General features: G+C 51.0%; 1 protein-coding gene across 11 annotated transcripts in view; it reads left to right on the forward strand.

Annotated features, from left to right (window-relative positions):
• CACNA1G (calcium voltage-gated channel subunit alpha1 G) overlaps positions 1-26,683 on the forward strand; it is a 138,887-nt gene that overhangs the window by 32,478 nt on the left and 79,726 nt on the right. For all 11 annotated transcript variants that reach the window (XM_065693235.1, XM_065693226.1, XM_065693228.1 and 8 more), the window contains exons 2-6: positions 12,484-12,595; positions 13,231-13,364; positions 22,319-22,416; positions 24,357-24,516; positions 26,331-26,622. In XM_065693235.1, coding sequence (XP_065549307.1) covers positions 12,484-12,595; positions 13,231-13,364; positions 22,319-22,416; positions 24,357-24,516; positions 26,331-26,622 — 796 coding nt within the window. The remainder of the gene's footprint in view (positions 1-12,483; positions 12,596-13,230; positions 13,365-22,318; positions 22,417-24,356; positions 24,517-26,330; positions 26,623-26,683) is intronic.

Below are 26,683 nucleotides of genomic sequence, written 5' to 3' on the forward strand. Positions count from 1 at the left end.
GATGGTTGTGGCTGCCTGGTTTCTCTCCGAGGCCAAGCAGCTCCCAGGGCAGTTGGGGCTTAGTGCTTTCTGGGGCTTATTCTGCAGGAATGAATGAATGGAACAAATCCATTTGACATGCCAGGTTATGAACTGGTGATGGGCACTAGAAGATGGCAATGGCTCAGTCCCTGCTCTTCCTTCATTGAGGTTTGGCTCTGGTGACATTACGCTGGCGGTGATGCCAGCACAGGAGGAGCTGTGTGGGTCAGAAACAGATGACGATGTACTACCCACTCTCTGAGCTTCCTGGCTTTTGTCAGCTGCTGATGAAGCCTGATGCTAATTAAATGGGGTGTTTTGTGTTTAATAGACTTGAGTTATGCTGGGCAGAGGGTGCTGCCTGGATCGCTGCTGGTGGTGCTGGCTGTTGGCAGCACCAGGGTGGCTGCCCCTGTGGATCTTCTGCACCCCTCATCCCCATGGGCGCTACCCCATGTGCTTGAATACACCCCTGTCCCCTGATAAGCTTGTCTATGTAATGGGTTCAAACTGAAACAGGGAGTGTTCAGGTTAGATAAAAGGAAGAAGTTTTCCCTGTAAGGATGGTGAGTCACTGGAATGGGTTGCCCAGGGAGGTTGTGAGTGCTCCATCCCTGGCAGTATTCAAGGCCAGGTTGGACAGAGCCTTGGGTGCCCTGGTTTAGTGTGAGGTGTCCCTGCCCATGGCAGGGGGTTGCAACTGGGTGATCTTAAGGTCCTTTCCAACCCAAACCATTGTGTGATGCTATGTTATCCTCTGGAAGAGCAGCTCCCTTGCTGGGTTAGCTGCACTTCGGGATCCCCAGGAGGATCTGCAGACGCTGGGAGCAGGCTGACTGCTCCTGGCTAATATCTGCTCCATGCAGTGGTGCTGTGTCCCCTCCTCTCCCCTTCCCTGTCACCACCAGGCAGCCAGCCCGGTGCACACCCCCTGTCCGCCCTCGCTTCCCATCTCTGCAGGGAGATGTCAACGCGCTGTCACTGCTGCTGAAAGCACCGAACCCGTGCGATGCCCCAAGCCCCCGGGAAGCTCAGAGCCTGTGCTCTGCCTGTTGGGAAGGTGGGAGCTGCCTTTGCTGCCAGCCAAGTCTCCCTCTCCTTGGCTTTCCTTGCCTGGAGGGGAGGCTGGACTGGCCTGTTTCCCCTGGGAATGCCGGGATCATGGAGAGCACAAGCCTGAGCTGCCTCAAGCAGCAACCAGGGTGCCCAAGGGGCAGGAGGGTATTATAGGAGTGGGAGACATGGGTACAGACCTGGCTGGCTCTAGCCCCTTCTCCATGGCTGGCAGTGTGGGATGCAGGTAGCACCGAAGTCCTCACTGCCACCTCCTTTTGTAGTTGCATAGGGAAGGGAAACCATGGGGGCTGTGTCATCCCTGCAAGAGAAATCTATCAGATGCACCATAACCTTTACAAAAAAGCCCCTTTTTCTGTGGTCTTTCCTGAACCTTGAGTTATTTCATCCAACTTCCATCACACAAACCCCTCTTTGCTTCTTGGGGTTGAACATCTACCCTCCGTATCTACTTTTGGTGGTTTTTTGGCAGTAGCAGTAGGCAGTGGGATACGGCAAGTGTAGGACATCACGTGTGAGCTCAGTCCAGGGTTTGGGTTTGAGTGTGTGGAGTGGATCCTGCTTTTAAGCTGGTCTTGTCCCTTTTTGTGTTGGGCTGCTTATACGAACATGTGAGGCTGGGAGGTGTTTTGTGGTGGCATCTCCTGCCATGTCTGTGCAAATGCCATGGTGGAGCTCAGCTCTGCAGTATGGCATACCGAGCACCGTCCCAACCCTGTCTTCTTGCATCTTCCTCCCTCTGCCACTGAGATGCTAATTCATGAGCTCCCAACCATGGATTTTTGTGCAGGGGGCAATGAGAACAAGCACATCGCCAGGCGCTGGGAAGCAAACTGGAGTCCTCAGTGCTCCAGCTCCCCCTCCCATGACAGCTTAGCCCTGGGGACCGCAGCTTGCTGCACCCAGTCGTTGCGCATCAACCCAGTGCTCGTGATGGCTTTTAGTCATGGTGGCTCTGACGTGGTGTCAAGACGTTCCAGTTCATGCAGACAAAAGTTACTTGTAGGCGCCTCAAGAACTGAGTCAGGCGCATCAGCTTATGGCTCGAGCATCTCCCGCAGATGGGCTCCTCAAGCACCTCCTGGTACAGTCATAAACCGGCTGCTCCTTCCCTGTGTGCCATGAGCAGGAGCAACCTCTTCCATACAGGGAAAAGGCAGTGGGTTGAGGGCGAGCATGGCTTCAACCTCTATTTCTCCACCTGCAAAATGACCTTAATGCCCGTCCCCATTGTGAAAGCTCTGTGGCGCTTACACTGAAAAACCCTGTTTTTGTGGTTTTGAATCATGGATTTCAAACTCTGAAGCGTGTAAGATGGTTTCTGCCTAATTAAGTACTTAACCTGCAACAAAATACTGTGTTTTGCATTGATTTATGTTTTTTTTAGAAATGAAATGTTGGCTCTGTTTCCAAGTGAAACACTGGAACAGGCCAGTTGGAAAATCAACATCATATTTGGGCTTTGAAAACATAATCTCTTTAATTATTTAATTCCCTCCCCCCCCCCCCCAACTTGAAGCCATGTAACAAAACACACACAAATATTTGTGGGTAGTTTGAGTCACCCCAAAGCGGTGTTTTCTCAGGAAAGCTTTGCATGGTAAGTTATTCCCAGCGCTGGCTAAGGAAAACCTGAGAAGCTCCTGGGACCCCCGCTGGTTGGTGTCCTCAGGTGAGGGCACCACTGAAGGGTAAGGGAGAGGTGTGGGGCATGGGTTCCTCTAGCTCTTCTGCCCTGTCTTGGTCCATAGGGTGAAAATGATGCCAGGGATTGTCCTTGGATTTGTCCTGTGAGTTTGTTGCGAGGCTTGGCCAGGTTTCCTCAGGGGCTTTGAGCTCATTCCCTTCTGCAGTTAAAATACTTGGCTGGGGACAAGAAGGACCCATATGCTGCAGATGTGCAGATGTGCTGCAAGCTGGGTGCTTTCGGTTCATACTGGAGCAGGGCAGACAGGGCTCACCTGCATCAGCCCCATCTCTCCCCTTTTCCTCTGTTGATACCCAGGCTGCCTATTTGTACACAAAATGGACAAACCCCAGAGCCTGAGCTTCTCTCAGGCCCTGGAAGGTGTTTGTCTTGGTGTGGTGGATGTGTTTCCATGCTTGGTGGAAGGGGTTTTGAAATGTCTCTGTGCCTCCTCACCTTTCTGGAGGGCTTGGTAAGGACTCTGTAGGTCGGGTGGCTGTGGAGGGTCTCGGCTGAGGGCTTTGCCATGCTGCAGGGGATGCAGGAGATGCAGGGGGTGCTCTGCTGCTGTGGGAGGGTTTGCTCTGGTGCATCCCTTCTGCCCCACACCCCAATTTCCCTGTCTCTCAAATCCCACCCATGAGTATCTCTAACCTGGGTGTCTGCAGATGGACTGGAATGGGCTGGGGGGCGGGCACAGGCACAGATATGGGTCATGCATTTCAGATGATGATGCAGCCGATGTGTTCAGCTTGCTTGCATCCCAGCTCCTCGCTAACAGCTCTTCTCTCCGAGGTTTCCCCTGGCCCTCAGTCAGCAGAGGGAATTCCCTGTCTCTGCCTGAGCTCCAGCTGCAGCTGGGATCACAGTGAGCACAAGGATGGGCTGTAATCGCCGCCTCTCCCCAGGCTCACAGGGTTCTGTGGTCCTCACTTGGGTACCGCACCTTGGTGCCGTCCTGCTGCTTGGGTGATCAGGGAAGCACTGAGCTAATCGGTGGCTGCTGTTGATCCTGCAGAGCTGCCCATTCTGCATTCCTCACTGCAGCTGCTGACATTCCCTGCCATGGATGAATCCTTCAGTCACTTGCTTGTGTATATTTAATAGGCTGGATCTGGGTTTGAATTCAGGGTGCTTGAGCGGCTGGGGAGAGTGGTCCCCAGTGAGAGGGATGCGGGAGGATGCGACGAGCCTGTATCACCTGCACTGGGTGGGCTGCTGATATTGGCAGGGAGTAGTTTAGCATCACAGGGAATATTCTGGCTCTGCAGAGATGGGTGCAGGGTTTTCCTAGCCAAGGGGGGTTAATCCAGCCGTGATGGGGCAGAGAGCCTGTTGAGGCTTCCCAGAGTGTGTTGGGGATTGTAAGAGAAGCGGAGAAGCTGCCAAGACAATTAGCACAGGCTTGTTCTCACCAGCACGTCCCCGGGATGGAGCAGGGCTGTAATCAGCCTGTCGCTTCCCCGGCTTATTAATACATTGATTTTGGGGGGGTTGGCTCTGGGTGGTATGGTGCCTGCCAGCAAAACCTCTGTGGGGAGAAAGAGGGTTTGATGTGGCATCTCTGGGCATGGTAATGTCTCATTTTGGAAGGTGTTTGAGCTTCTTCCTCGGGGACCAATGGAGGAGGAGGAGGAGGAGGAGGAAAGACATCCCCTCCATATGTGCGCTGCCCTAGGAAGGGATTTAAACCACAGGCTGGCAAAAAAGAGGAAATGTGCCTGTGTTGCTCAGGCTTTGAAGCCTGCAGGAGATTCCTGGCGATGCTCCCCTTCCCTGTTAGGGGTAGCCTGGCTCAGAAGGGATCTCCTTCCCTGGCTACAGAGGCAGGCACTGCCTGCCAGTGCTGGAGGGGGTTTGCTGCTCCATGGCCTTCATCCTGGCCAGCTTCTGGGGCTGGGGCAACAACAAGGACCTAGCCCATACCCTGGTCCCCCCTCTGCCTTCTGCTCTAGCAGTGACGGGTGAGAGATGCTCTCCAAGGAAATACATGAATATAAAAATATAGATATGTATGTTTAGGATGTTTATAGATATGTATGTTTAGGGCACATTTTACCTTCATTCACCTTCCCATGTGTCCAGGATTTCATCTCTGCCCTGTTCCTTCTTGCTTTGGTGTGAACCTGCTTGCCCAGTGCAGCATTGCTGGCACAGCAGCACCGATGCCACATGTGTGGTCATGCAGAGCCATCATCTCCTCAATTCCTTCATTTCACCAACTGTTACATAAATCCGCTTTTATACTGAACTTGTGGACGTCACTGAAGCTCTGTCCATACCCATAACATCACTGTTTCCATGGGAACCAGCGTACTTCCAAGGGGGAAAAAGTAGGAGACTAAAAAAAGGACAAAGGAGGAACAAAATAAGACAAATACTTGACATATCCCAACTATGTGTCGGTGTAGGATGTTACAAAGATTTCACTGCAACTTGTTTAGGAAACCTTGCATAACAGTGTTTGTCTCGAGTAATGCAGCAAACAGAATCAGGGATGGTAGAAACTTCATAGTATCCCAAATATCCCAAGTCTGTTAGGGAGAGAGAGCCTCTGGCAACTCTGCATGAGGTGCCTTTGTGCATGAGTATGAGGGGAATGCCTCTGCCTGTGTTGCAGCATTTACCTGGGTTTCCGTGGGTTTTCCTACATCATGAACCACGGCTGGGGCTGTGCATCATGGTGGGGTGGCACTGTGGGTGGTGTGGATGTGTTGCGCTGAGCATCCACTCTTCTGCTCCACTGAACTTTAAGGGCAGGAGCTATTGAGGGACAGTTTACAGTGGGTAAGTTTAAAAGTATATATATACACGGGGAGTTAGTGTCTATCCACTCTGCACTTGATAAGGCATGGTGGGAGAAAAGGTCTTAAATACAGTATGGAGCACCAGTAGTGGCTTTGGCGTATTCGTTGTGTTATGACTGGTAACCCTGGGTCCCTCCTGCAGAGGAAGAGTCCATTGGGAAGGGTTTTACTACTCACAACATCTCTGTTAATGCCACGTGTGAGCTTCAGGGAGGGAGCACATCCCAGAGGCTCCATCATGGGGGAGGTGATGACTGGTGTGGAGGCTGAGCTGTGAGCTGGGTCTAGGAGGAGAACAGGGACAGGCACGTGTGTGGCAGAGCACGCTCCTGCCTCCATCACCCTGCTTTGGTGGGCAAGCGGGAGGAGAACCCGTCCCTGAGCCACCCAAATGTCAGCAGAAGGTGCCAAATCAGGGGGAGATGTAGGCTGGGGGAAGCTGGAGCTTCTGTTGGGCTCGGTCTGGGTGAGTGAGACTTCACCTGCTTCTCCTCTATTCTTCCTTTGGTGACGTTGGGCAATAAGGGTCATGTTCCTGGTGTTTGGCATCAGTTGGTGGAATAGCTGGTGAGCTCCAGCACTGTGCGCTTCAACCCGGGCCCATCTTTCTCAGCAGGGCCATGCACTGTCCTGCCCTTCGTGCGAGTCCATTTCTCGGCTGGTTTCTTGCTCTCTGTTCTGTGATGCTGAGGGGGGCGTGATGAGGAACAAAGGACGGGGATGAGAAGCCAGAATAAATCCAGCCTAAAGTGCTCTTGCTTGACATTCTATTTCATTTTACTTTTTAAAGCACCCACCCTTGCAGATGCTGGTCCCATGGTTGGGCTGGCCAAGCCCTCCCAGCTCAGGAGTTAATTGCAAGCAATATACAGGGCTTGTCTTAAAACCTCCAGCTCCTGAAGTTTGGAGATTACGCAAGACACTCAGCTTGCAGGATTTTATCTTCTTTTTTTTTTTTTTTCTCTCTCTTTAAGCAATAAGGTTTTAAACCCTTTTGGTTGCTGGAAAAAACCCTTAAAGTACAAATCTAAAAGGTGATAGAGAAACAGGTCTGAAACAGTAAGGCAAATAAGAACCTTGTCAGGATTTTTTCTATGACAAAACGTCTTTTTTCATCAGGCTTCATCCCCTCTAAATGCAGCATCATTCTTCTCTTCATCACCTGGGCGGCTCAGCAGGGTGGTTCTGTGTTGCTGTGCAAATCCTACATCCCCCTTTAAGAGGTGGCTGCGTTCCGAGGCAGAGAAGAACATCTCCTGCCTGCAACTGACAGTGCAATTTTTAAGTCTTTGAGAGAAAAATGATAACGTGATTAAGATGATTACTCCCTAAAATCCCCTTTTGCCTCTACTTTTGGGCTTTACAGTCACCGTTGCACGTTATGGGGCCTTTGGGGACCATCGTGTAGCCGTGGTCCTGCAGGGATGGAGCAGAGCAGAGGGAAGCAGCTGCATCCCCTGGAACATCTGCAAGGGAAAATACATTAGAGATTACATTTCCAGAAACACTGGCATGAATAATCGCCCTGTTTTGGTTTCCCAGGTTTAATTGTGAAGCTGCATGAACTAAAATCATCTCCTGGGTCTATCTGTGCTGTGAGGGAAGCGTTTTGAAGACCTGCAGAGCAGTGACGAGGCAGGGATGCTCCCTGTCTGGCTTTTCCCAGCTCAGTGCCTGCGGCTGGGGATGTGCTGGGCTCAGTGGGTCATCCTAAGTCCCAGCAGTGTGTCCTCAGGCTCCCAGATAAGGTGATGCAGGATGGGCCATGCGTTGGTCATGGAAATACTCTCTATTGAATCTATAACCCCCTTTGCTGCAGCCCCACTGGAGGAGCGCCTCTCGGCTTTGCTTTCCAGGGATGCCCTGGCGATTGGGCTCTCCTGGCATCAATCCCTGTGGGTGGCAGGGCAGGAGGTGCACGCTTCATCACATGCAAGCAATGAGCATACCTGGGGCTGCCGTGCCTGCAGTGTGTTATCCACCCCATCAGGAAAAAGCAGGTTTGCTGCTGGTGCGGTACTGTGATGCTGCAAACCTGCCGCATCTTCCCTGCTTCATCCCACCCTTGTATTCCCTGGAGGGAGGGGAGGTACCAAGCTTGGAAAAGCACCCGGAAGGGCAAATTCATGGAATAGAGATTGTGTCAGGATCATACCAGAGACAGATCCCTGTGAGTGCTCAGCTGCAAGCTGGGGAAGTGGATTCACCCGGTAAAGATGCTCTGAGAGCACCTCTAGCATGCAACATCCAAGGGGATGCAAATGTTTCCTGTAGATGCTAAAAGCAAAAGATGGGAGCCAGTTTATGGAATATGGGAGAAAAAACCAAAATCCAATTGAATGTCCAGGACTGTGATGGGAATCCTGTAACCTTTCAACTGGGTCTGACATGAAGAACCTTTTTGTGTTGGCCCGGTGCAGCCAGAGGCTGGGAAAGGGTTACTATTTCCATCCATGAGGCAGATTAATTCTGAAGACTTCCAACTTTCCTTGCCTGAATTAATGTTTTAGGATTTCAGTCCCTGCCTCCTCCCAGCCCCCCAAAAGGCCAGACCCTGGAAGTCCCATTATGCTCCTGTCAAAGGGGCTATTTCTGGAATTGATGATATGAATGAATCCTAAAACTCCGCTCTCATTAACGTCTGCAGCTTATCCCAGTGTCACTCCTAAGCTGGTGGGACTTGGTGACGCTGCAGGGGAAGGCTGTCATTTCAACCCAATTTTCACATCAATTTGCACAAAAATTCCCAGGTCTTGCCAGTGCTGTCGGCACATTTGTCAAATACCAGCCACCGTCCCAGCGAGCCGAGGCTTCGCCCAGCACAAGGGAAAAGACTGTGGGTGGTGACGAGGGACCTGGTTATGGTCTGTGGGTCTGACTGACCTCTCCATGGCCAGAAAACAGGCAGCCGAGCCAAGGGGTTACCTGGATGGACTCAGAGTTTGATGCATTTCTGTGGCTGAGTTTTACTGCAGGGCTGCCCAAGCGCTGGTCCCCAGCCTGCCCATGGAGCCCAGCTCTCCATCACACTGGCTGTGATTCTGGGGGGGTCCCACCCCATCTCCAGCAATGGCAGGGCAGCAACACATTCTATTGGAGCTGCTGCTTTGCTGGAGCATTGGCACTGCTTTGGGAGAGCTGGAGGAGGGGGTCATGGAAGGAGGTGGAGAGGAAAGAGGAGGATGCAGGGAAGGAGGAGAGGGGGAATGGCAGAAGCCACCTAGAACTAGCACAGCGCCAAGGTAGGTAATTCGTATTAATCCTCTGGAGGAGAGTGTCCCTGTAAAGCATCACCATACTCTGCCCTCTGTACCCATTGGTCTGGGTGCCTGGTTCCCCCAGCGAAGGGACCATGATTCTGCGGGATGGGTGATGCTGCAGCATAGTGGTGCTTGCTCTCCCCATCCCCAATCTAAAGAGCAGTGTGTGCTCAGGCTCGGCACAGAGAGCCTGTGCTGCTGATGGACCTAGCACCGAGCCCATAGTCCTCTAGGTTGGCGCTGCCCTCGAGCAACAGCTTTGCATTTAATTCACTTGCTGGTGAATTTGATCTAAACTTCTGCAACCAAATCATCGCAAGCGTAATGCAATATCTTCCTCTTTCAATTAGATTAAGCTGGGTAGCGCTGGCTAATTGAATCTGGGGCTCTTGCCTCTTAATTAGGAAAGGTCAGGCTCTGCCGAGTGCAGGCAGGTAGCACAGGGATGGCTTGTGGTGTGAAGGGGGCTGAGGGCTCTTGCTCTGTGCAAAGGATGCTGTTGGTAAACAAGCGAGTGAGTTCTGGGTATTTTCTGGGGGGGGTTTGGTGCTTTAGCTTGTGAATTTGAAGAGTCTGGTTGCAACAAAAGCGTCATTGGATTTTTCTGTGTAGCGGAAACAGATTTCTTTTAGTTGAAAAGAATCCGTGAGCCCTTTGTCTGTCTTGACCAACCTGATGGTAGAATGAGTGAGCAGGTGACCCTGGAAAGGAGGGACTCTGACACCCAAGGTACGGAGTGTACAGGGTGATTACTTGCTGTGTGCTGCTGTACTTGCTGTGTGCACGTGAACCCCTTTATTACTTTACATATCAGCCCTATGGATCCTGCCTGCTCAGCCTGAGCAAATATTTATCTCATGCAGCATGGATTGTGGGCTCAGCTCAGTGTGCCCTTCACCCTGAGCTTTGCCTCCGCCTCCTCACCTTAGCTGCTGGCTGAGGAGCAGCCACTGTCTCTAGTGCTTCCCAAAGCCCCTTTTGCCCCTTCACTGCCCACACAGCAGCAGCCGGCAGCGTTCAATAAAGCACCTTCTGCTTTTGCTAATTGAAGAGTTTCCCTTTGTCAGGCTCTCAGCTCAAAGGAGGGTCGGTACAAAGCCATAGCCATCAGCACTTTGCGTGGCTCTGAAAATCCCATTAGCAGAAGAAAGAGCTTGAAGTTTCATTCAGATGGAAAGAAAAAGAGGCAAAAAAAAATATCCTTCCCCCTCCCCAGCCTTCTGATGTATCAGCTGTGCATTAACATACCGCCCTCGGCACTGCCAGGGTCCCTGTCCCGGGAATGTTTAATCAGGGTGATGTGTTATATTGGACTGAAACGTATTTGCTCGAGGGAGCGATATGCTGGTAAGTGGGTCTGCGGTTTAAGCTGGGCAAAATAAACCTGCCAGCAGAAAAATACCCCCCCCCCTCCTGCTCTCCGGGTCCCTCTCCTTCCCCACAGGCTGTTTTCCTGCTTGCAGGAGGTTTGTTACTGCAAGGGGGGAGCTGGAGTGTGGGAGGGCAGGGACCAGCCCTGGGCTGGTGGCATAGGCAGAGCTGCAGGGATGCAATGGGATGAGGAGGGCATTTGCCATTGCCTCGCTCTGGGCAGTGGGTGTTTACATAGATAAGGACTGATGCTACATGCGGGCACTGCAGGGGCCCTTTGGCGGGTGCACATCTGGTGCTCGTCCCCACATCTGCCTCCTGGCTGCACATCGCCCCGCAGGTTGTGGCATCCTGGGGGCTGCACTCTCCTGGCTACTTTTAAGAGAGAGCTTTTAAGGCTTTGCTTGCAGTTAGTCACTGGTGCCAGCATGCTGATGGCATTGAGAGGCTCAGCCCTTTGTACTGGACATGGGGCTTTGATGAGCTTGGATCTACTCATCCGTCCTGGGTGTGTGTTAGGGCTGCTCTAGGTCTTGGAGAGGGAGCAGATGAGATCAAAGTGGCTCTAAGCCGATGCACATCATGGTTGTGAGCTCACCTCTGCTCGCGTGGAATCCCAGCCAGCACCAACCAGCTGCCCACTGTGGCGAAAGCATCACCCAGGTCTTGTGGCCAGCTGAGATGGAGCCCGTGGAGGACACCCAGCCCTAGTGCAGGGTCTACTCCACCACCACTAAAGACTTTGCACGTAGCTTTGCCTGTCTGGGGAAGCATCCATCTGTCTCTGCAGGTTTTGACCCAACCAAGCAAGCTACTCCTGAGCCTCCTCCCTTCCCTGCTGAGCATCTTGCACAGCCCTTGCAGACACGTGTTTGTTGTCACCGTTTGGGATCTTACAGGGTTTTTTTTCACCTGTTCTTTATGTTCTGAAGGGCTTTGCAGTTCCTCACTGGCAGAGCTCTGGATGAGGCTGGCTTTGCAGGGGGATGATTTCCAGCCCCCTATGCTGGGGAATGCCTGTGGATCCCCACTGGATGCTGCCCCCTCCTCCAGCTGCCCTCCAGGCCTGCCCCCACAGGACTATATTTGGGCTAAATATTCCAACCTGGAATGTCTGTCCTGATATCCTGTAAACATTTCTTCCGATTAAAACATCCAGATTGCTGACAATGAAACCGTGACTCAGCCCCATGTGATTTCCCAGGAATTCACCCAGGATGGGTGGCAGGAGCTGCCAGCTCCAACCCCGCGCACACGGCAGGGTGGCACCTGCTGATTCATCCTCACCTTCTTCTTCCCCAGCCTGATAACGCTACAGCACGGGCTCCCAAACACCACCCGCTACCGCGTTGCAGCGAAAGCTCTTGTCTGGCAAGAGCCACGCTTATTTTCCTGGAGCCTGGAAGCTGCTGCCTGCACCCAGGCGGGAGCGTGGCCCCGACTGCCTGTGGGTTGTGGCAGTCGATGGGGTGTTTTCTGTGCTAGGTTGGAAGACAACCCCAGCACCACATTGCACCAGCGCCTGGGTTTGACATCTCTGTGCCATAGGCAAGAAATGCTCCCTAGAAGGATGCAGAAATCGGGTACCAGGTTTGAACCATCCCCATGAGGATGCGCTGCAGCAGCGCACTTTATTCTGCCCCAGAAGTAACAGCATCCAAAGTGTGTCCCAGCAGTTTGGCTCTTTAAAATTGCTCCGAGAGGCAGCAGCCAGGGTAAGGATGGGCTCTGCTGGCCCTCATAGTCTTAAAGGCTTTTTGGTAGTTAGTTAATGGTTTTGACAGTCTTAATTTGGACTGGGAATGAAAAGTTCAAGCAGTGACTTCAGGGAAACGCTCCTGGGATAAACTTTAACATGGTTAATAGAAAATTGTGATGTTGTTAGAGTGCTTTTCCGTAAATGCCAGGAGAGGAAATTAAGTGTCTGGGGTTTTTTTCTTTCTTTTTCCTAAAAGTTGACATAGTTCTTTTAATTTAATGTTTTAATCCATCCCATCAGTGCTCAGCACTCTTGCCATGCAACTTTCATGCTGTAGTGGCTTTCACATTAGCTATAGCCTCCAATGTGAGCATGGGGAGAGCGCACCATCAGTTTGCTGTGCGTGTACCTAAACAGCAGGCAGGTTTCCATGCGAACCCAAAGTCTGACCTCGAGGAGCTGGTGTGTGCCTTGAATAAAGACCAGAATAACCCTTCTGATGCAGTGCTGGCTGTTCGCGGATGCTCGTCCAGGTCTGTTGCTTCCTTGATGGGCTCTGTGCAGGTGGTTCGAGAGGGTGAGCATGCTGGTGATCCTGCTCAACTGCGTGACACTGGGCATGTTCCACCCCTGCGAGGACATCGCCTGCGACTCGCCGCGCTGCAGGATCCTCCAGGTACCAAGCATGGTGTGGTGGAGGGGGCCTCAGGATGTTTAGGTCCTGCCTGCACTGGGGTCACATCGGCACTTAAAGAGCGCTGTTTTGGTGCTCAGATTGAAGGAAGAAGTTCTTTACTGTGAGGGTGCTGAGGCGCTGGAACAGGCTGCCCAAAGAAGTGGTGAATGCTCCATCCCTGGCAGTGTTCAAGGCCAGGTTGGACAGAGCCTTGGGTGCCATGGTCTAGTGTGAGGCATCCCTGCCCATGGCAGGGGGTTGGAACTGGGTGATCTTGAGGTCCTTTCCAACCCAAACCATTCTGTGATTCTATATGAAAGCACGTGTGTCGTAAGGCAAAGCCCCTGTGCCAGCCCTGATGTAACCAAGATTTGTTTAGAGTGCTTGGGGAGTGTTAACCATCCATAGTGAGCCCAAAATATACCTGTCCCTTTATCCAAGCGCTATGTGTGGTGTTGGCAAGTCTTGGGTTGGGGGAGGACGTGTGGCTGCTCTCAGTGCTGCCTCTGCTCCGGGATTTTGGCTCTTGGTGGTGCAAGAGGAGACCTTACTGAGCTCAGGTCTCTTCTCCTCTGCCCTAGTGTTGTGCATGCAATGACGCAGGAGCATCCCTGCTCCCTTCCTTTCTTTTGCAGAGCTTCGACGATTTCATCTTTGCCTTCTTTGCCGTGGAAATGATCGTCAAGATGATCGCCCTGGGGATTTTTGGGAAGAAATGCTACCTGGGAGATACGTGGAACCGCCTGGACTTCTTCATTGTCATCGCGGGGTAAGCCCGGTGCAATGGGTCTCCCTTTTCCTGCGCCTCTCATGTTGTTTATGGAATACTTGGCATGTAGTGGATTTGAGGGAAGGTTTGCAGCCCTGAAGACTGGAGCTTTCTGGCACTGTTTGCTGTTGGTATTGTCCATCTGGGTAATCATCTGGATCACAGCGGTCCTCTTCATAGCTTGTGGGAGAGCTGATGCTCAGCTCATGGAGAGAGCAGGGCAGGGTGGCAAAAGCTGTTTGTGGTGGACTGCGGCCAGCCCATGCCCTGGGGCTCCTCACAGGGCCCTGGGCTTGGCTCTTCTCCCTCCAGCCCTGATGGTGGTTGTGGTTTCCATCAGGCGAGGTGGTGGAGGAGCGGGCGGCTGGGAGCACGGAGCGGCGTGCCAGGAGGATAGTTCACTGCAGTGTGCATGATTGCCCTCATTATTGTACTTCTTTTCTTGAGGGAGAAAGACCAAGTTTTGCCTTTTTGAGTGTTTTCCTTTCAGAGGAACCTGGTTTGAATTAAAGGATCTTTGAGCACCCGAGAGTCTCCTGGCGGAGGCTGGAAATCCACATGAAAAGTCCCTGGCCCCCAGCCAGAGAGCCGAGTTTCTTTGACACATGAATCTCTCGCCAGCCCTCGCTTCCCTCCCCGCCTTTCCTTTGGGAAAACAGTGGGGTTTTCGTCTTCTGATAGAGTTTAGCAATGGAATTTACTGGATTTTCCTGGAAAGAAGCAGGGGGCCCTCCTCGTTGGGCTGTTTACCTGGCATGGGTTTGGTGTGCCCCAAGAAGGGGCAGCACTTCAGGTTTTGCTTATGGTCCATTGTTGGCCCCATAGGGTCATAGCAGGCATTTGGGAGAGCCAAAGCAGTGGCCCAGTAAAACCAGTAAGGAGGTGCAAGGGCTCCCAGTGCATCCTTGGCCTGGGAAAACTCATTGCCATGGGGTGCTACAGAGACCAAAGGATGTAATGAAGCTCAAGCCACAGACTGGAGGCAGAGATGGAGGGCAGAAAGGCCAAGCGCTGTAACTGTCCCTGGAACACATCTTCTGCAGAAAGCTGCTTTCCAGCTTTTACAGCCCTTAGGAAAAGGCTCAGAGTTTCCTCCTGAAGTGTCTGAGCAACATTAGGGGCTGCAGTGATGGAGCATTGGACAGAGTGGGACTCGGTGTCCAGTTGGCAGGGTTGTAAACATCATCAGCACGGCCAAGGGCTGGAGCCTGCTAAAGCTACCTGGTGTACTCTTTAGTTCTTTATTATTTCTCACACTAGAATTAGGTGGGATGAAGAACCAGACCCAAGCAAGGCCAGGCATCCACATGAGGAGGCTGAGGGGGGCATGGTGCTGGGTGCTGCTGTGTTCCCCTCCCAGCCCGGTCCTGGCCATCCCTGTTGAGCTTGCAAAGACTTTGGAGCTGGAGTTTATCCTTGATGTGCTTCTATAGAGAACCCCCCCTGCCCCATGATGGTACCTCGGTTTAGAGGGACATCAGCAGAAACAATTCCTATTTCAAAATATAGCTGCACTTTGCTTAAGCAATCATCAAATCACCTGCTGCACATGGATGGGTGTTTGGATGTGTGAGAGCCACCTCTTTCCCATGCAGAGCATGGATAGGGTACCCTCTATTCTTCTCACATCCCTGGGAGTGCGCAGAGGCATTTATTTGTTGCAGGGGTTTTGCGGTCTTGTAGCTTGACCCCTCCTGTGACTCCTGCCATGTTGGCTTTGCCTCTCACTAAATGATGGCTCTTTCCTTCATGTGCATGAGCTGTTCCCATCTGGGCCCCGTCAAAACCAATTCAGCTGGCAAAGGATCGAACTGGATTTAAATACAAAGCAGAGCCTCTTCTCCCCCTGCGCTAACTTTCTCTGCTCCCTTTCATGCCCTTGTGTTCTCCTGCAGCCCTTGCCCATCCATCCTGGAGTGCTGCATCCTACTCGGAGCATCGCTGCATCCTGGAGGCTCCCTCAGCCATCCCCAGCAGGGCCAAGGACCAGGAAAAGCCAAGGGGGCTGCAGGAATGGGTCAGTGCTGTAGCAGAGGGGAAAAAAAAGGGACCCAAGCCCTTTATTAGACTCAAGATGTAGGTAAAAAACACAGTAAAAATAAGAGAAAAAAACACTCCAGGGGCAAATCCCAACCAGACAGAGGGAAATTCCTCCAGCAGCCTGAGTGCAGCCCTGCAGTTCCCACAGATTACCCTAAAGGAGAGCATGTGCCAGGGCAATCCTCAAATCTGCTGTATTTGCTGGATACCTGATGAAGTGCATCTTGTTTTTACGTAGGTCTTGTGTAAGGGCTTCAGCCAGGTTCCCCAGTGAAATGACAAGGGAAGAGACCTCGAAAATGATGCTTCCATGAGGCCCTGGAGACCACAATGACGTAGCTCTGCTACTGCCTTCCCATTTTTTCCCTCCCCTTTTTGTGCAAGTCATGGGAAGAGGGAAGCAGGTCCTGGGCTCCTGCTCTCCTGCTTTCCCTGGTGCTTCCCTTCCCTTGGGATGCAGAAAGTGATGGTAAGGGAAGAGGAGAAGAGGCAAACCCTGTGTGTGTGATATTGGGTGGGGAAGGCATGTCACAGTGGGGGACATGTGGGATGTGCTGCATGCCTGTACGCTCCCATGGGCACATCATCCATAGAAACCCTTCCCAACCACTACCAGTCTAAGGAGAGGCTTCCAAAAACCCTTCTGGCATTTCATCCTCCCCATTCTTTGCAAAGTTTTTGGACCTGTCAGAGGTTAACCTTGCAGAGAAACCTTTTTGTGCGTGTTTGCCCCAAATCTGCCGCTTGCAGAGGGCAGGGAGAATCGCTCAGGTGCTGCGCTTGCTCCTGCTGCGCTGCCGGCCACTTTCGTGTCACGCCATTAAGTACTTCTCAGCTCTGTTAAACTGTCCAGACCAATCTCATGAGCTCATGGAGAGTAAATGACTTCTTTGTGACAATGTAATGCAATTAGCGATAATTGTAGAGTGTGTAATGTCTGCAACACATCTCTGTAATTACAGTAAAACTTGCTGGAGATGAGAATAGCGCTGTATTATCAAAACTCAGCTTAGTGAAACACGGCTTTGGCTGTAGGTTGCGGAGTTGCATGGGGAAAGGGAAAGGGAAAAAAGTGATGAATGGCGTAATTATGCTGTGTTATTTTAAAGGAGAGGATCTGGGGAGTTCACTTTTCAGAGCACACTTGAAGGTGAGCAGGCAGTGCGAGCCAGCTCTTGCCCTCTAAGGAAGATTCAACACGATTTCGACCTTTCCCAGCATAAGATGGAGATGTATCAAAGATAAACACTTGTTTACATCCAAAAATATGCAGAAGTGATTGCAGCTTAGTGCTGGCTGAGGCTTGGGCTGGTGAACTGGAGCTATGGGATGGAAATGTGCCCTGGCTTGTCATTTCAGGACCCAGCACCCCCTGGAGGGCAGGGCGCAGACACCTCTTCTTCAGTCTATGGGAAGAGGGGAGCCCCAAATTGAGACCTACATGCTTCCCAGCTAGAGCTGTCTCCATCCCCAGCCACTTTGCTGCAGGACCAGCTTGTTTTGACTTTGGTCAGATAAGGACTTCCCTGAATCTCTGCATCCCCAGGGATTAGAGATGAAGATGTGCTTTAAACCATCCTCATCAAAAACCACCCCAAAACAACAAAAGCCCCAGTGGTTAATTGTTTTCCTATGAGAGAAGCTTTAAATTGGGATAATTTGGTGCTTTAGGAGCTTACAGGGTTCCTCTCTGCCTTCTCTAGGGTCAAGCAGGGCTCTGGATCCATGCCTGTGTTTCTGCTCTCTCCAAGCAGGGCTGTGCATCATCCCGTGTTTGGGTTGTGCAGGTCTGTTGTTACTCTGGGATCAGTCAGTTGTTTGGCCAAGTCTGTGGAGCCCTGTTTATGCTTTGCTCACTGTAATGGTAACGGGCCTCTTAAAAGACTTTGTAGGAAAGTTGAACACTTGTGGTATATTTTGCTTACAATTTGAGCCGAGCTGGGGCTGGAGGTGGTTGGCAGCTGCTTCCTGCAGAAACAGACACCGCTGCTTTTTCTCTTTGCTTCCTGAACACTTCTAATGTTTGTTATCATTTTTTCCTCCCTCTGTTGAAGGCTATATTAAAGAGTTAGCTCCACTGAACCCATCATAAACAACCCTTAAGGATGTCTTGCTCCCTCCTGGTTTTGAGTGCTGAATCTCAGGGATCAAATATGCTGCAGGAAGCCTTGCTGTATTCATAGAGAGAAAGGGATGGCGCAGTCCATCGCTGCTGCATCTAAACCTGCATGGCTTCTGAAGAGCTCTTTAACTCAGGAAATGGGATGAGGGTGATGCCGTCAGACTGGGTTCATGTGGCTGCAGCAGCCCCAGAAGCAAGGTGCCTGCTGGGTGCTTTGGGTGAAGCTTCCAGCACGTGGCCTTCTCCTGTCAGTGCCAGTTCACTTCACAGGCAGGCAGGGCTCTTCTGAACACCTCTTCATCTGTACCAGGCTGATCAAGGGGCTGCTTCAGCTCCCTGGTTCAGATGTGGAAGAAAAGGCTGGCATGGGACTGCCTATGGGAAGTCCCTGCTGCAATCTCCTGCTGTGACTGCAAAGGCTGTTCCTTCCCCAGGTATTAGTCACTTCGTCCTTAAAAGTAAGAGAAAGGCAGAGCTGAATGTTGCTTTCTCATCCCCTCTGCCTGTATTGATCGCTCTCGCACTGAAGAGCAGCACCTTGGAGATATGCCCTCTGCGCTGGGGGGTAATTGCCCGTGTAAGTGGCTGATTTGCACATGCAATTACCCAATGTGCAATCACAGCAGCAGCCCCTCTGAGCGGCAGTGAAAGCTGCACCAAACCCTCTCCCAGGAGCCTGCTGGGCTTTCTGGGATGGATGCGAGTGTCCTGAAAACTGGGAGCCTCCTCACGGGTCCCAACTGCATCCTGAATTGGGTGCTCTTTGCTCCAAGCAGCAGCGGCAGAACCACATCAAGCTGATGCTCTTAATCGCAAACCTTTGGGGTTCAAAATCTGGGGCTGACTTTTGCAATTTGATGCTTTAAGTGGCTTCTAGGAGGATGAAGAGCAGCCGAGACCCAGGGACCAGCAAAGCCCTGCAGCTGGAAATGCTTCCTGCTCCATGCAGGAGCCTTCGAAGCACAGCATCCTGAGCAAGCCACATCCCTGACTCAGAAACCTGCTGGGTAAAAGAAAACCCTCAGCAGCCTCCCCTGTAGCTGGGCTGGCTCAAACCTACCTATGAAAAGCCTCATCTTTTGCAAGTTTTAGGACTTTCTGGAGAGAAAACACTCAAGTTTCTCTCAGTTCTTCATCTGAACTTGCTGCTGCTTCAAAAGCCTCATTAGTCAAGTGTCCTGGCTGGGACAAGCGGTGCTGCTGGATCCAGCAGGCTGCGGGGTTCATGCTCCCTCCAGTTCTTTTCATTCTGTTCAGCTTGATCAAAATGAGTGGTTTTAAAAGTAATCAACACCCACGAATGTGGTGAGACTTAAAAAGCAGCTCCTGAGCAAAAGCGGAGCACAGTAAAGCCTGTGAGGGCCAGGAGGAAGCCTCATTCCAGCTTTCTGAAGAAGCAGTGCTGCCTAAATAATGTTCCCTTGTCTTTTCCAGCATCAGTGGCTTAATACCATCCACTGACAACTGCACTTTGCGGATAAAGGGTGTCTCTATGCTCAGTTTTGGTAACCTTTTAACACTGAATAAATCTGAGCCTATCTCTTGCTGGCAATGAGTGGCAGCTCTTTGCCTCTGTGGAAAGAGGGGTGGGCAGCTCTCAGGGATGCTTCCCTGCCTGCAGGCATTGCTCTGGGTTCCTTTTGTGACCTTGGTCACACCTTCTGGCTGTACAGCATCCCCAGCGCTCAGCTGTGAATAGGGAGAGTTCAAGCTTTCCTTGCTACGTGCCCTCAGCACAAACTCCATGACTCTGATGGGTCTTTGCACCATTTCTGCTTCCTGAGCAGGAGTGATCCTGGGGATGGGAGCAGAGCTCAGGCCACAGAGGTGCTGGGTAGGTGTAGGAAGGGCTTTTCTGGGTGAGAAAGCCCCTCCTGCGGTGCTTCTGAGCATCACTTACGTGAGCCTTTCACTGCAGGTAGGGCTTAGGAGATTGTTCCCAACGCTGAGGGTTTTACGTGAAAGAAACCCCAGTGTGCTCTGAGTCTCTCTGTCTCCAGGCAGAACAGGAGTGCATTTCAGCTGCCCCGTCCATCCTGAGCCATCCCTTGTGTCTGTCTGCTCAGACCTGGGAGTTTTCCTTCTCAGAGGAGTGTTTGCCAAAGGTTTGCATCAGCGCTCTCTCTGCATCCCACCGCCAGCCCGTTGTACGTCTGCCTTTGCAGATGCTCTGCTTTTATTCTTAGAAAGCCTTAAATATTTCCGCTTTCCTCCTGAATAACTCCAGCGATCGGGGGCTGCTGATCGCTCTGACGAGTCTCAGCATTTCCTATCAATCCATCCTATTTAATGCTGAGTATTTTCCTGAGCCTTTAACTTGTCTGGGCACCCGGGTGCGTGGCAAAGGCGCTGACAGGCATCGTGCTTTGCCATTTGAACAGAAATGACATTTGAGTTGAAGATCCATTGGGGGCTTTTTACACTGCAGACTTCCAAAGTGTAGATGTTATATACGCTGGTAAATGCACGTCGTCTTGCCACTCGGTGACATCCTGACACTCACTCTCCCTGGGTATCTTCTCTTGCCAGGGACATGGCCTGATTCCTTCCATGCATCCCCTTGCCTTGGGAAGCGACCTTCGAGCTGGGAAGTGATGGGATTCTCAATGGGTGACTGATTTTAACCCCCTTTTTGTTTCCCCCAATAATGTCTTCTCTCAAAGCTCTTGAGCTATTAGCTATCAGCACTGTGTGGATCCTGTAGTCTAGGTCTGGGGTTCAGTTTGTGGTGCTATAACACCAGTAGCAGTGACCAGCAGCAGAGGTAGGAGAGCACATCCTGGTTCTTGGCGTTCAAGTTTTTGGGTTGATCGGTTGGGTTTTGAATTTTGATTTATAATTGTTCAATATGTTAAACCAAAATGCATTTTACAGCAGTGCCCTTTGCAGTTTACAAGCACATGTATCTCCGGGAGTGAGTCTAGAGCTGTCATTAATCAGAAGATGATTTGTCTTGGTGCAGATAACCATCTGCTGCTCTGAATTTTGCTGGTAGCTTCTGTTTTTAGTAATGGATGAAAGAAAAGCTGTATGTTTGACATGGGCTTTTTACCCGAAGGCTGCAAACCGTGCCAAAATCTTTTCCGACAACGAGTGAAACTTCAGAACCACTAAATCCCAGGAGAATTACTGTCCATCTCGTACCTTAGCCGAAGCTTACACCATATGGTAAGGCCTACGCGTTGAGAAAGGGGCTGGTTTCGTCACTGGAGCCAGGTAGGCTTTTGTGGACACGTTGCCTTCCTCTGTGGTCAGAGGATGAGAACAACTATTTAACACCCAACATACGTCTGGGACTGTCCTTCGGCTGTGGGTGTCAGCTAAATGCCGAGGAATATGCTGAGGTTATTTTGATCTTGGATACGGTTTGAGCATCGTCATCCTCATTAGAGCCTATCAAGAGAAATCAGATGAAGTGTCACCTCATCAAGCGTGCAGTCATGTATTTGGGGGTTAGAAAGAGCAAGCCTTCTCCACCTGGGTGCTCCTCACCTGCTGATGGCCAGGAGGGAGGAGACTGGGTTTGGCTGATCACAGCAAGAGCAGAAAGAATCCTCCATCGTGCTGCGGCGTGGCAAAGCTAACACATTCCCTGATGAATCCTGTGGGATTTCCAGCAGGGAGGGAGGGGGCAGCACTGATGCCTTAGTGCAAGGCACCAGCAAAGCCTCCTCCAGAAGCCTGATGCCTGATCAGGTAAGATTGATTCAGGCTAGGGGAGGTGTCAAGAATGTTTGTGACTGGGAAGCAGAGCCCCTGTCTGCAAGATGGGGCTGGAAGAGCTCATTTTGTTTGGCTTTGCAAAATCAAGGCTGAGAGAAGACGTGATTTGTCCTCTGTAAATACATTGGGTGGGTAAATACCAGGGACAAAACAGCTACAGAATTAGAGAATCAGCTAGAAGCTACAGCACTGCCACAGGAACAAATGGCTATGGCTTGTCCTGAATAAATTAGGGTTGGAAGTTAGGCTTCTAACCATCGAAGCTGGAGAGAGGGAACCACCCAACCATCTTTGAGATAGAACTTGAGTATTTTCAGAAGAGATTCCTATCCTGTGGTTGCCTTTGGCTGTGCCCTGAGCAGAGTGAGACAGTGCTGGGGCACCCTAAGCTTGCAGCAGTCCAAGTGCATCCTCAGACTAAGACATGAGCAGGTTGCTCCTCAGTGTCATGAGCTGTGAAATAACCCCATCAGGCACAGTGTAGGAGCACTGGAAGGTTTCTTGGTCCGCGTTTGCTCCGTTTATTATCTACAAGTGTCATAAGTTCTGATTTGTGTGCTTGCCGAGTCCCACTTGCCAATGGTCTCTGCTGGGTAGAACTGGCGTGGCTCAGTGTCCTGTGCTGCACACCTCCCATGCCCCATGGAAAGGGTCTGCACCAAGGGATGCTCCTTTCTCCTTTTCAGGGCTGTGGTGGTGCTCAACACAGCAAACCCAGATGCATTAAGGAACCTGTGCAATTGTTAAAGGTGGGGCTGCCAGGAAGTTGTCCCTCTGGAGTGTGCAACCACTTTCAGAAGCTTTTGTCCTGGACCTGTGCAAAACAGAGTAACCAACGCAGATGACAGAGAGGGAAAATCTGTGTCTGTATGAGCTGGTGTTTCACATTCTTGCTCATTGACTTTATTTGATACGCAAACAACCCTTAATTAATTCCTCTGGCAAACGTTCCTGGTGGGAGAGATGCAGTAACAAGTCCCCCTGTGAGCGGCTGGCATATAATGTTTGATTTATAATGTTTGATAATCTAACAGTTCTCCATGCTCCTCCGCATTCGTGTCTCCCACAGGATGCTGGAGTATTCCCTGGACCTGCAGAACGTCAGCTTTTCAGCGGTCCGCACCGTCCGTGTCCTGCGGCCACTCAGGGCCATTAACAGGGTCCCCAGTAAGTCAGATCCTTATTCCTCCCTGTTGATGCAAGTTCTTTGTATCTGTGCCCTAAAGATGGAAGATGCAATCTTACATTGTAACTCAGAAGGTTCACACAAGTGTGGTAGTGCCAGGTCCTAGCCCCACGCTCTGGTTTCCAGTGCCTGTCACTTCTCTGCCTTAAGTAATATTCCTTTTGACACCTGTGGTATCAGAGATGAGCCATTAGTCAGTCAGATATCCAGCACTGCCTTCAGACACCTTTCTTTCTCATCTGAAGAGGGTTTCAAGAGGCTGCTAAGGTGAAGGGATGAAGGTGATAGGGATTGACAGAGCCAAGGCAGCAGGGGCAGAGGGTTCTGAGCCATGCAGCTTCCACCCTCCCTGTGTTGCCCTATCCTTTTATGGGGTATATATATCTGGAGTATGTATATATGAATATGTATATGTGATATAGATAAATACCTGGAGAAATGGGGGTGAGGAAGTCTTATTGTGAGTGGCATTGGCTGCTCCTGCACGGCAGCAGATGGTGGTAACCCAGCCCTGTGTACTGAGAGGCATTGGCCATTCCAAACCCGACCAAACTGCCCAGGGAACCATTCCTGCTGTGCAGTGCTGGGCAAAGCCTGGAGCACTAAGAGGTGCTGGGCAGTCCCTCTTGGATGCTGTATGGATCAGGTGTATTAAGTACAACTGCATCAGAAACATCGTTTTCCTGATCCTACTATCTTGGGTATCAAATCCAGCATTGTTCTAGCCAAATTAAATCCAAGTCCAAACTCCCCTGTCCAAACTGCCCCAGTGCCTTGATGAACACTGATCAGCTTCAGTTCTGACTGCTGGTGCTGGAGGTGCCTGAGGTCTATTTGTTTTTCTGGCCTTGACTCTTGAACTTAATCTGGCTTTGCTGCTGCTGCTGTTCCAATCATTACGGTAGCTTCAGAATCCTGTTTGCAATGGGTTTTTTTTTATCCCTGCTTCTGACCTGATGGATGGCTGAATTTATCCACCACTGTCTAACTGGGGATGTAATTCACTTAATGTATTTTGAAACCCCGGGTAATTTATCTTGGCTTCTCTGCAGCGCAGTTACAACAGGATAGAAATGTAAGGTGGGGGAAAAAAATAGAGGTTTGTGCGATGATAAATGCAGTAACCACAGAAAGTCATTTCAGTTAATTAGGAATTGATGCAAGGTGGTTGTTCCCTAGAAGACGAGTAGAAGAAAAACCCTGATAAAGGAGGTGACAGCATCAGGCAGAGAGAAAGAACTCTTGCTGAAGTATCCAAGTAAAGGGTGCAACAGTAAAGGTTTCTTTAAATGAAAATCAATATAAGCGAGTGAGAGAATGCAGAAGATGTGGAAAGGAGGAGAGCGAGAGATGAGCAGAATATTACAGAGACGTCAGATGAAATCAAGTTTTTTGTGTGTAAATGTCAAGTCGAAGTCACCCTCAATTTGTCTTTGTTACAGAACTGGCTGTTCCTGAACTTGCGAGAATTAACTGCCAGAGAGAGTCTTGTATTTTAAGGAAGAGCGGGGATTTAGGGCAGATGAGCGGAATTAGGGAGGAAAGGGAATTTTAATATATACTGAGTGGGGAAACAAATAAGACTGAGCAAGGGAGAATGTCAGAGTTTGGTCTCAGGGAAGAAAGGAGACATGTAATTGCTAGAGAGCTTTAGGAGGAGAGGACTTGATATAGGGAGTGAAGGGAGAGGAGCAGCGAAGGTTGTTTGTGTGCCCAGGAGCAGGGTACAGAGGCAGGGAGGTTTTCCAGGGCCTGTGTGGGAAAACCAGATGGGACCCGGGATCTGCAGGTGTTTGAATCCATGCGTGGTTGACAAGGATGGTGGTTGGGAAGGCAGTGCAAGGAAAAGTATGGATGGAAGGGAACAGGTCAGGAGGACAGAGCTGGAATAAGAAAACTCAGCGTGGGCTTTTCGCTTCAGGTATGCGCATCCTGGTGACGCTTCTTTTGGACACGCTGCCCATGCTGGGGAACGTCCTCCTCCTCTGCTTCTTCGTCTTCTTCATCTTTGGCATTGTGGGAGTCCAGTTGTGGGCAGGTTTGCTCAGGAACCGCTGCTTCCTCCCCGAGAACTTCAGCATGTGAGTCTGTGTGGGCAGCAAAGTGTCTCTGCAGCTTGGGCGAGTCTGTCCCTTCAGGAGATAAGGAGATCCATTAAAAAGCCTTCGCCTTCTCTAAATGCTCCCTGCTCCTAAATGCCATCACAAGTCCTGCTCAGGCACACACAGCCAGGACAGTGAGCTGTGACAGTTTGCCATTCAAGTCCTGCAGGACTGCTCTTAAACCCTCCGCCAGCACTTGGGAACCTCTCTGACTGATAAGAGCCAACAAAACCCCCCTGAGAATAAGAGTTCGGGCTTTCTAAGTTCAGCATGTCATCAGTGCGTGACCTCTTCTGCATCCATCAGGACCCTGAGGGCTGAGTCCCATTCAGCAGCTGGTGGTGGTTATTAGTATGGCATTTGTAGTCCCACCTAAACCCCAGGGAAAGCTACAGCTGCCACATTTTGAGATGCTAGATCCTTCTCAGTCTCAGAGCAAGAGATGGTCCCAAAGTGTCCGTTTTCTCAGATCCCTGTACTTTAAAGCAAAGAGAACTATTGTGATAAAATGGGGTTTTGCAGCACCCAGTTCCCTGGCCAGCCAGCTTACCAGATGTAGGAATGTTGGAACAATGGTTGAAATATCTGGTGGCCATCAGCCTCTTTGAGACTGGAATTTCCATACCTGTTCTCCTACCTACTTGCTTTTTCCCACCACCTCCCTCCCTCTACAAGGGCAGGTACTGCAAGCCCTTGATGGCTGCTCTACCAAGCTCCAACACCCCTGTCGCCACCTTTCAGTTGACTCCCTGGAGTTGATTCAGCTCAATCCATACCTGGATGGAGATGCCCTGCAATGCCAAAACCTCTTTCTTGCAGACAGCAGGATCACAATGCTGCTGCTGTGGCTGGGCTGGCTCTCAGGTCTGGAGCTGGCATGATGCGCCTTTTATCCACTCCCACACATCTCCTAATCAATGCCACCCCTGCTGTAGATCATGCCCTCAAAGGACAGTTGGAAGAGTCATTTCCAGGGCACGTCCCTGTTAAGTAAATGGCGGCAGAGCAGGGGCACTGCCTCACCGCTGAGTAAATCCAATAGAGCCACAGGTTTGGGTGCTGTTTAATTGAGCCAGAGTTCTAGGGGTTTAGATAAGCTTTGAGGGGTATTAAAGGCAATTCTGCAGGAATTAACCGGGCTGAACTAGGCTTAAAAATATCTTTGCAAGCTTTAGTGGGAGTCTTGGCAGCCTTAAGGAGATAGCTGTGTGCAGAGCAAGAAGCCAGTTTCTGGCTGGCCATGGGTTGTTTCATTTCCCTGAAGAGTATTTGCTGTGGTAAGGCCACCCTCAGAGGGAATTTAGAGCTTATCTATGCACTGAACAGGCACTGTGACATGCAGATGAAGGCCGTCTCTGGTTTTTAGTAAGCTTGGGAGGTCCTTGTACATAGAGTCTTCCCAAGCAATTCTCAGCCTTTTCAGGAGGACAGGAGATACAGGAGCTTAAACTGACTGATTGCCATCTTACTGCAGCAAAGGCATTTCAGTGAAGCCCTGCTGGGCTGAATCCTGCTCTTAGTCCCCTACATTCAAAGCCAGAGCACTTCCAGATGTGTTACTCTTAACAGTGTCATCAGAGAGGTTGCTGAGTGGCCAAATGCACTTGCCTCAGTTTCCCAAAACCAGTTATTGACATCATCTCACCCAGTGGGGCTACAGAAAGCCCAACAAGGTCCCTTTCAAAGCTTTGAGATCCATAATGACCGATGTTGGACTTTGCTGTCACAGTTGTTACCTTGCCAGACTGCCTGCAGTCAGTGTGCAAACCCCAGCCTTGTCTGGACTCTTTCAGCCCCTACACGGTGGATTTGGAGCGATACTACCAGACAGAGAACGAAGATGAGAACCCTTTCATCTGCTCCCAGCCCAGGGAGAATGGGATGCGCTACTGCCGGAGTATCCCAACGCGGAGGGAGGAGGGTCTTGAGTGCACCCTGGATTATTATTCCTACAACGACACTACCAACACATCCTGCGTCAATTGGAACCAGTATTACACCAACTGCTCCGCCGGGGAGCACAACCCCTTCAAGGGAGCCATCAACTTCGATAACATTGGCTATGCCTGGATTGCGATATTTCAGGTGAGCGCGGGCAGCTATAACGTGGTGATTGGCACTGGCAGGAGCAGGATTTGGCTCCTCA

Source organism: Lathamus discolor, chromosome 13 (genome assembly GCF_037157495.1).
Source record: "Lathamus discolor isolate bLatDis1 chromosome 13, bLatDis1.hap1, whole genome shotgun sequence".
NCBI classification, from domain to species: domain Eukaryota; kingdom Metazoa; phylum Chordata; class Aves; order Psittaciformes; family Psittacidae; genus Lathamus; species Lathamus discolor.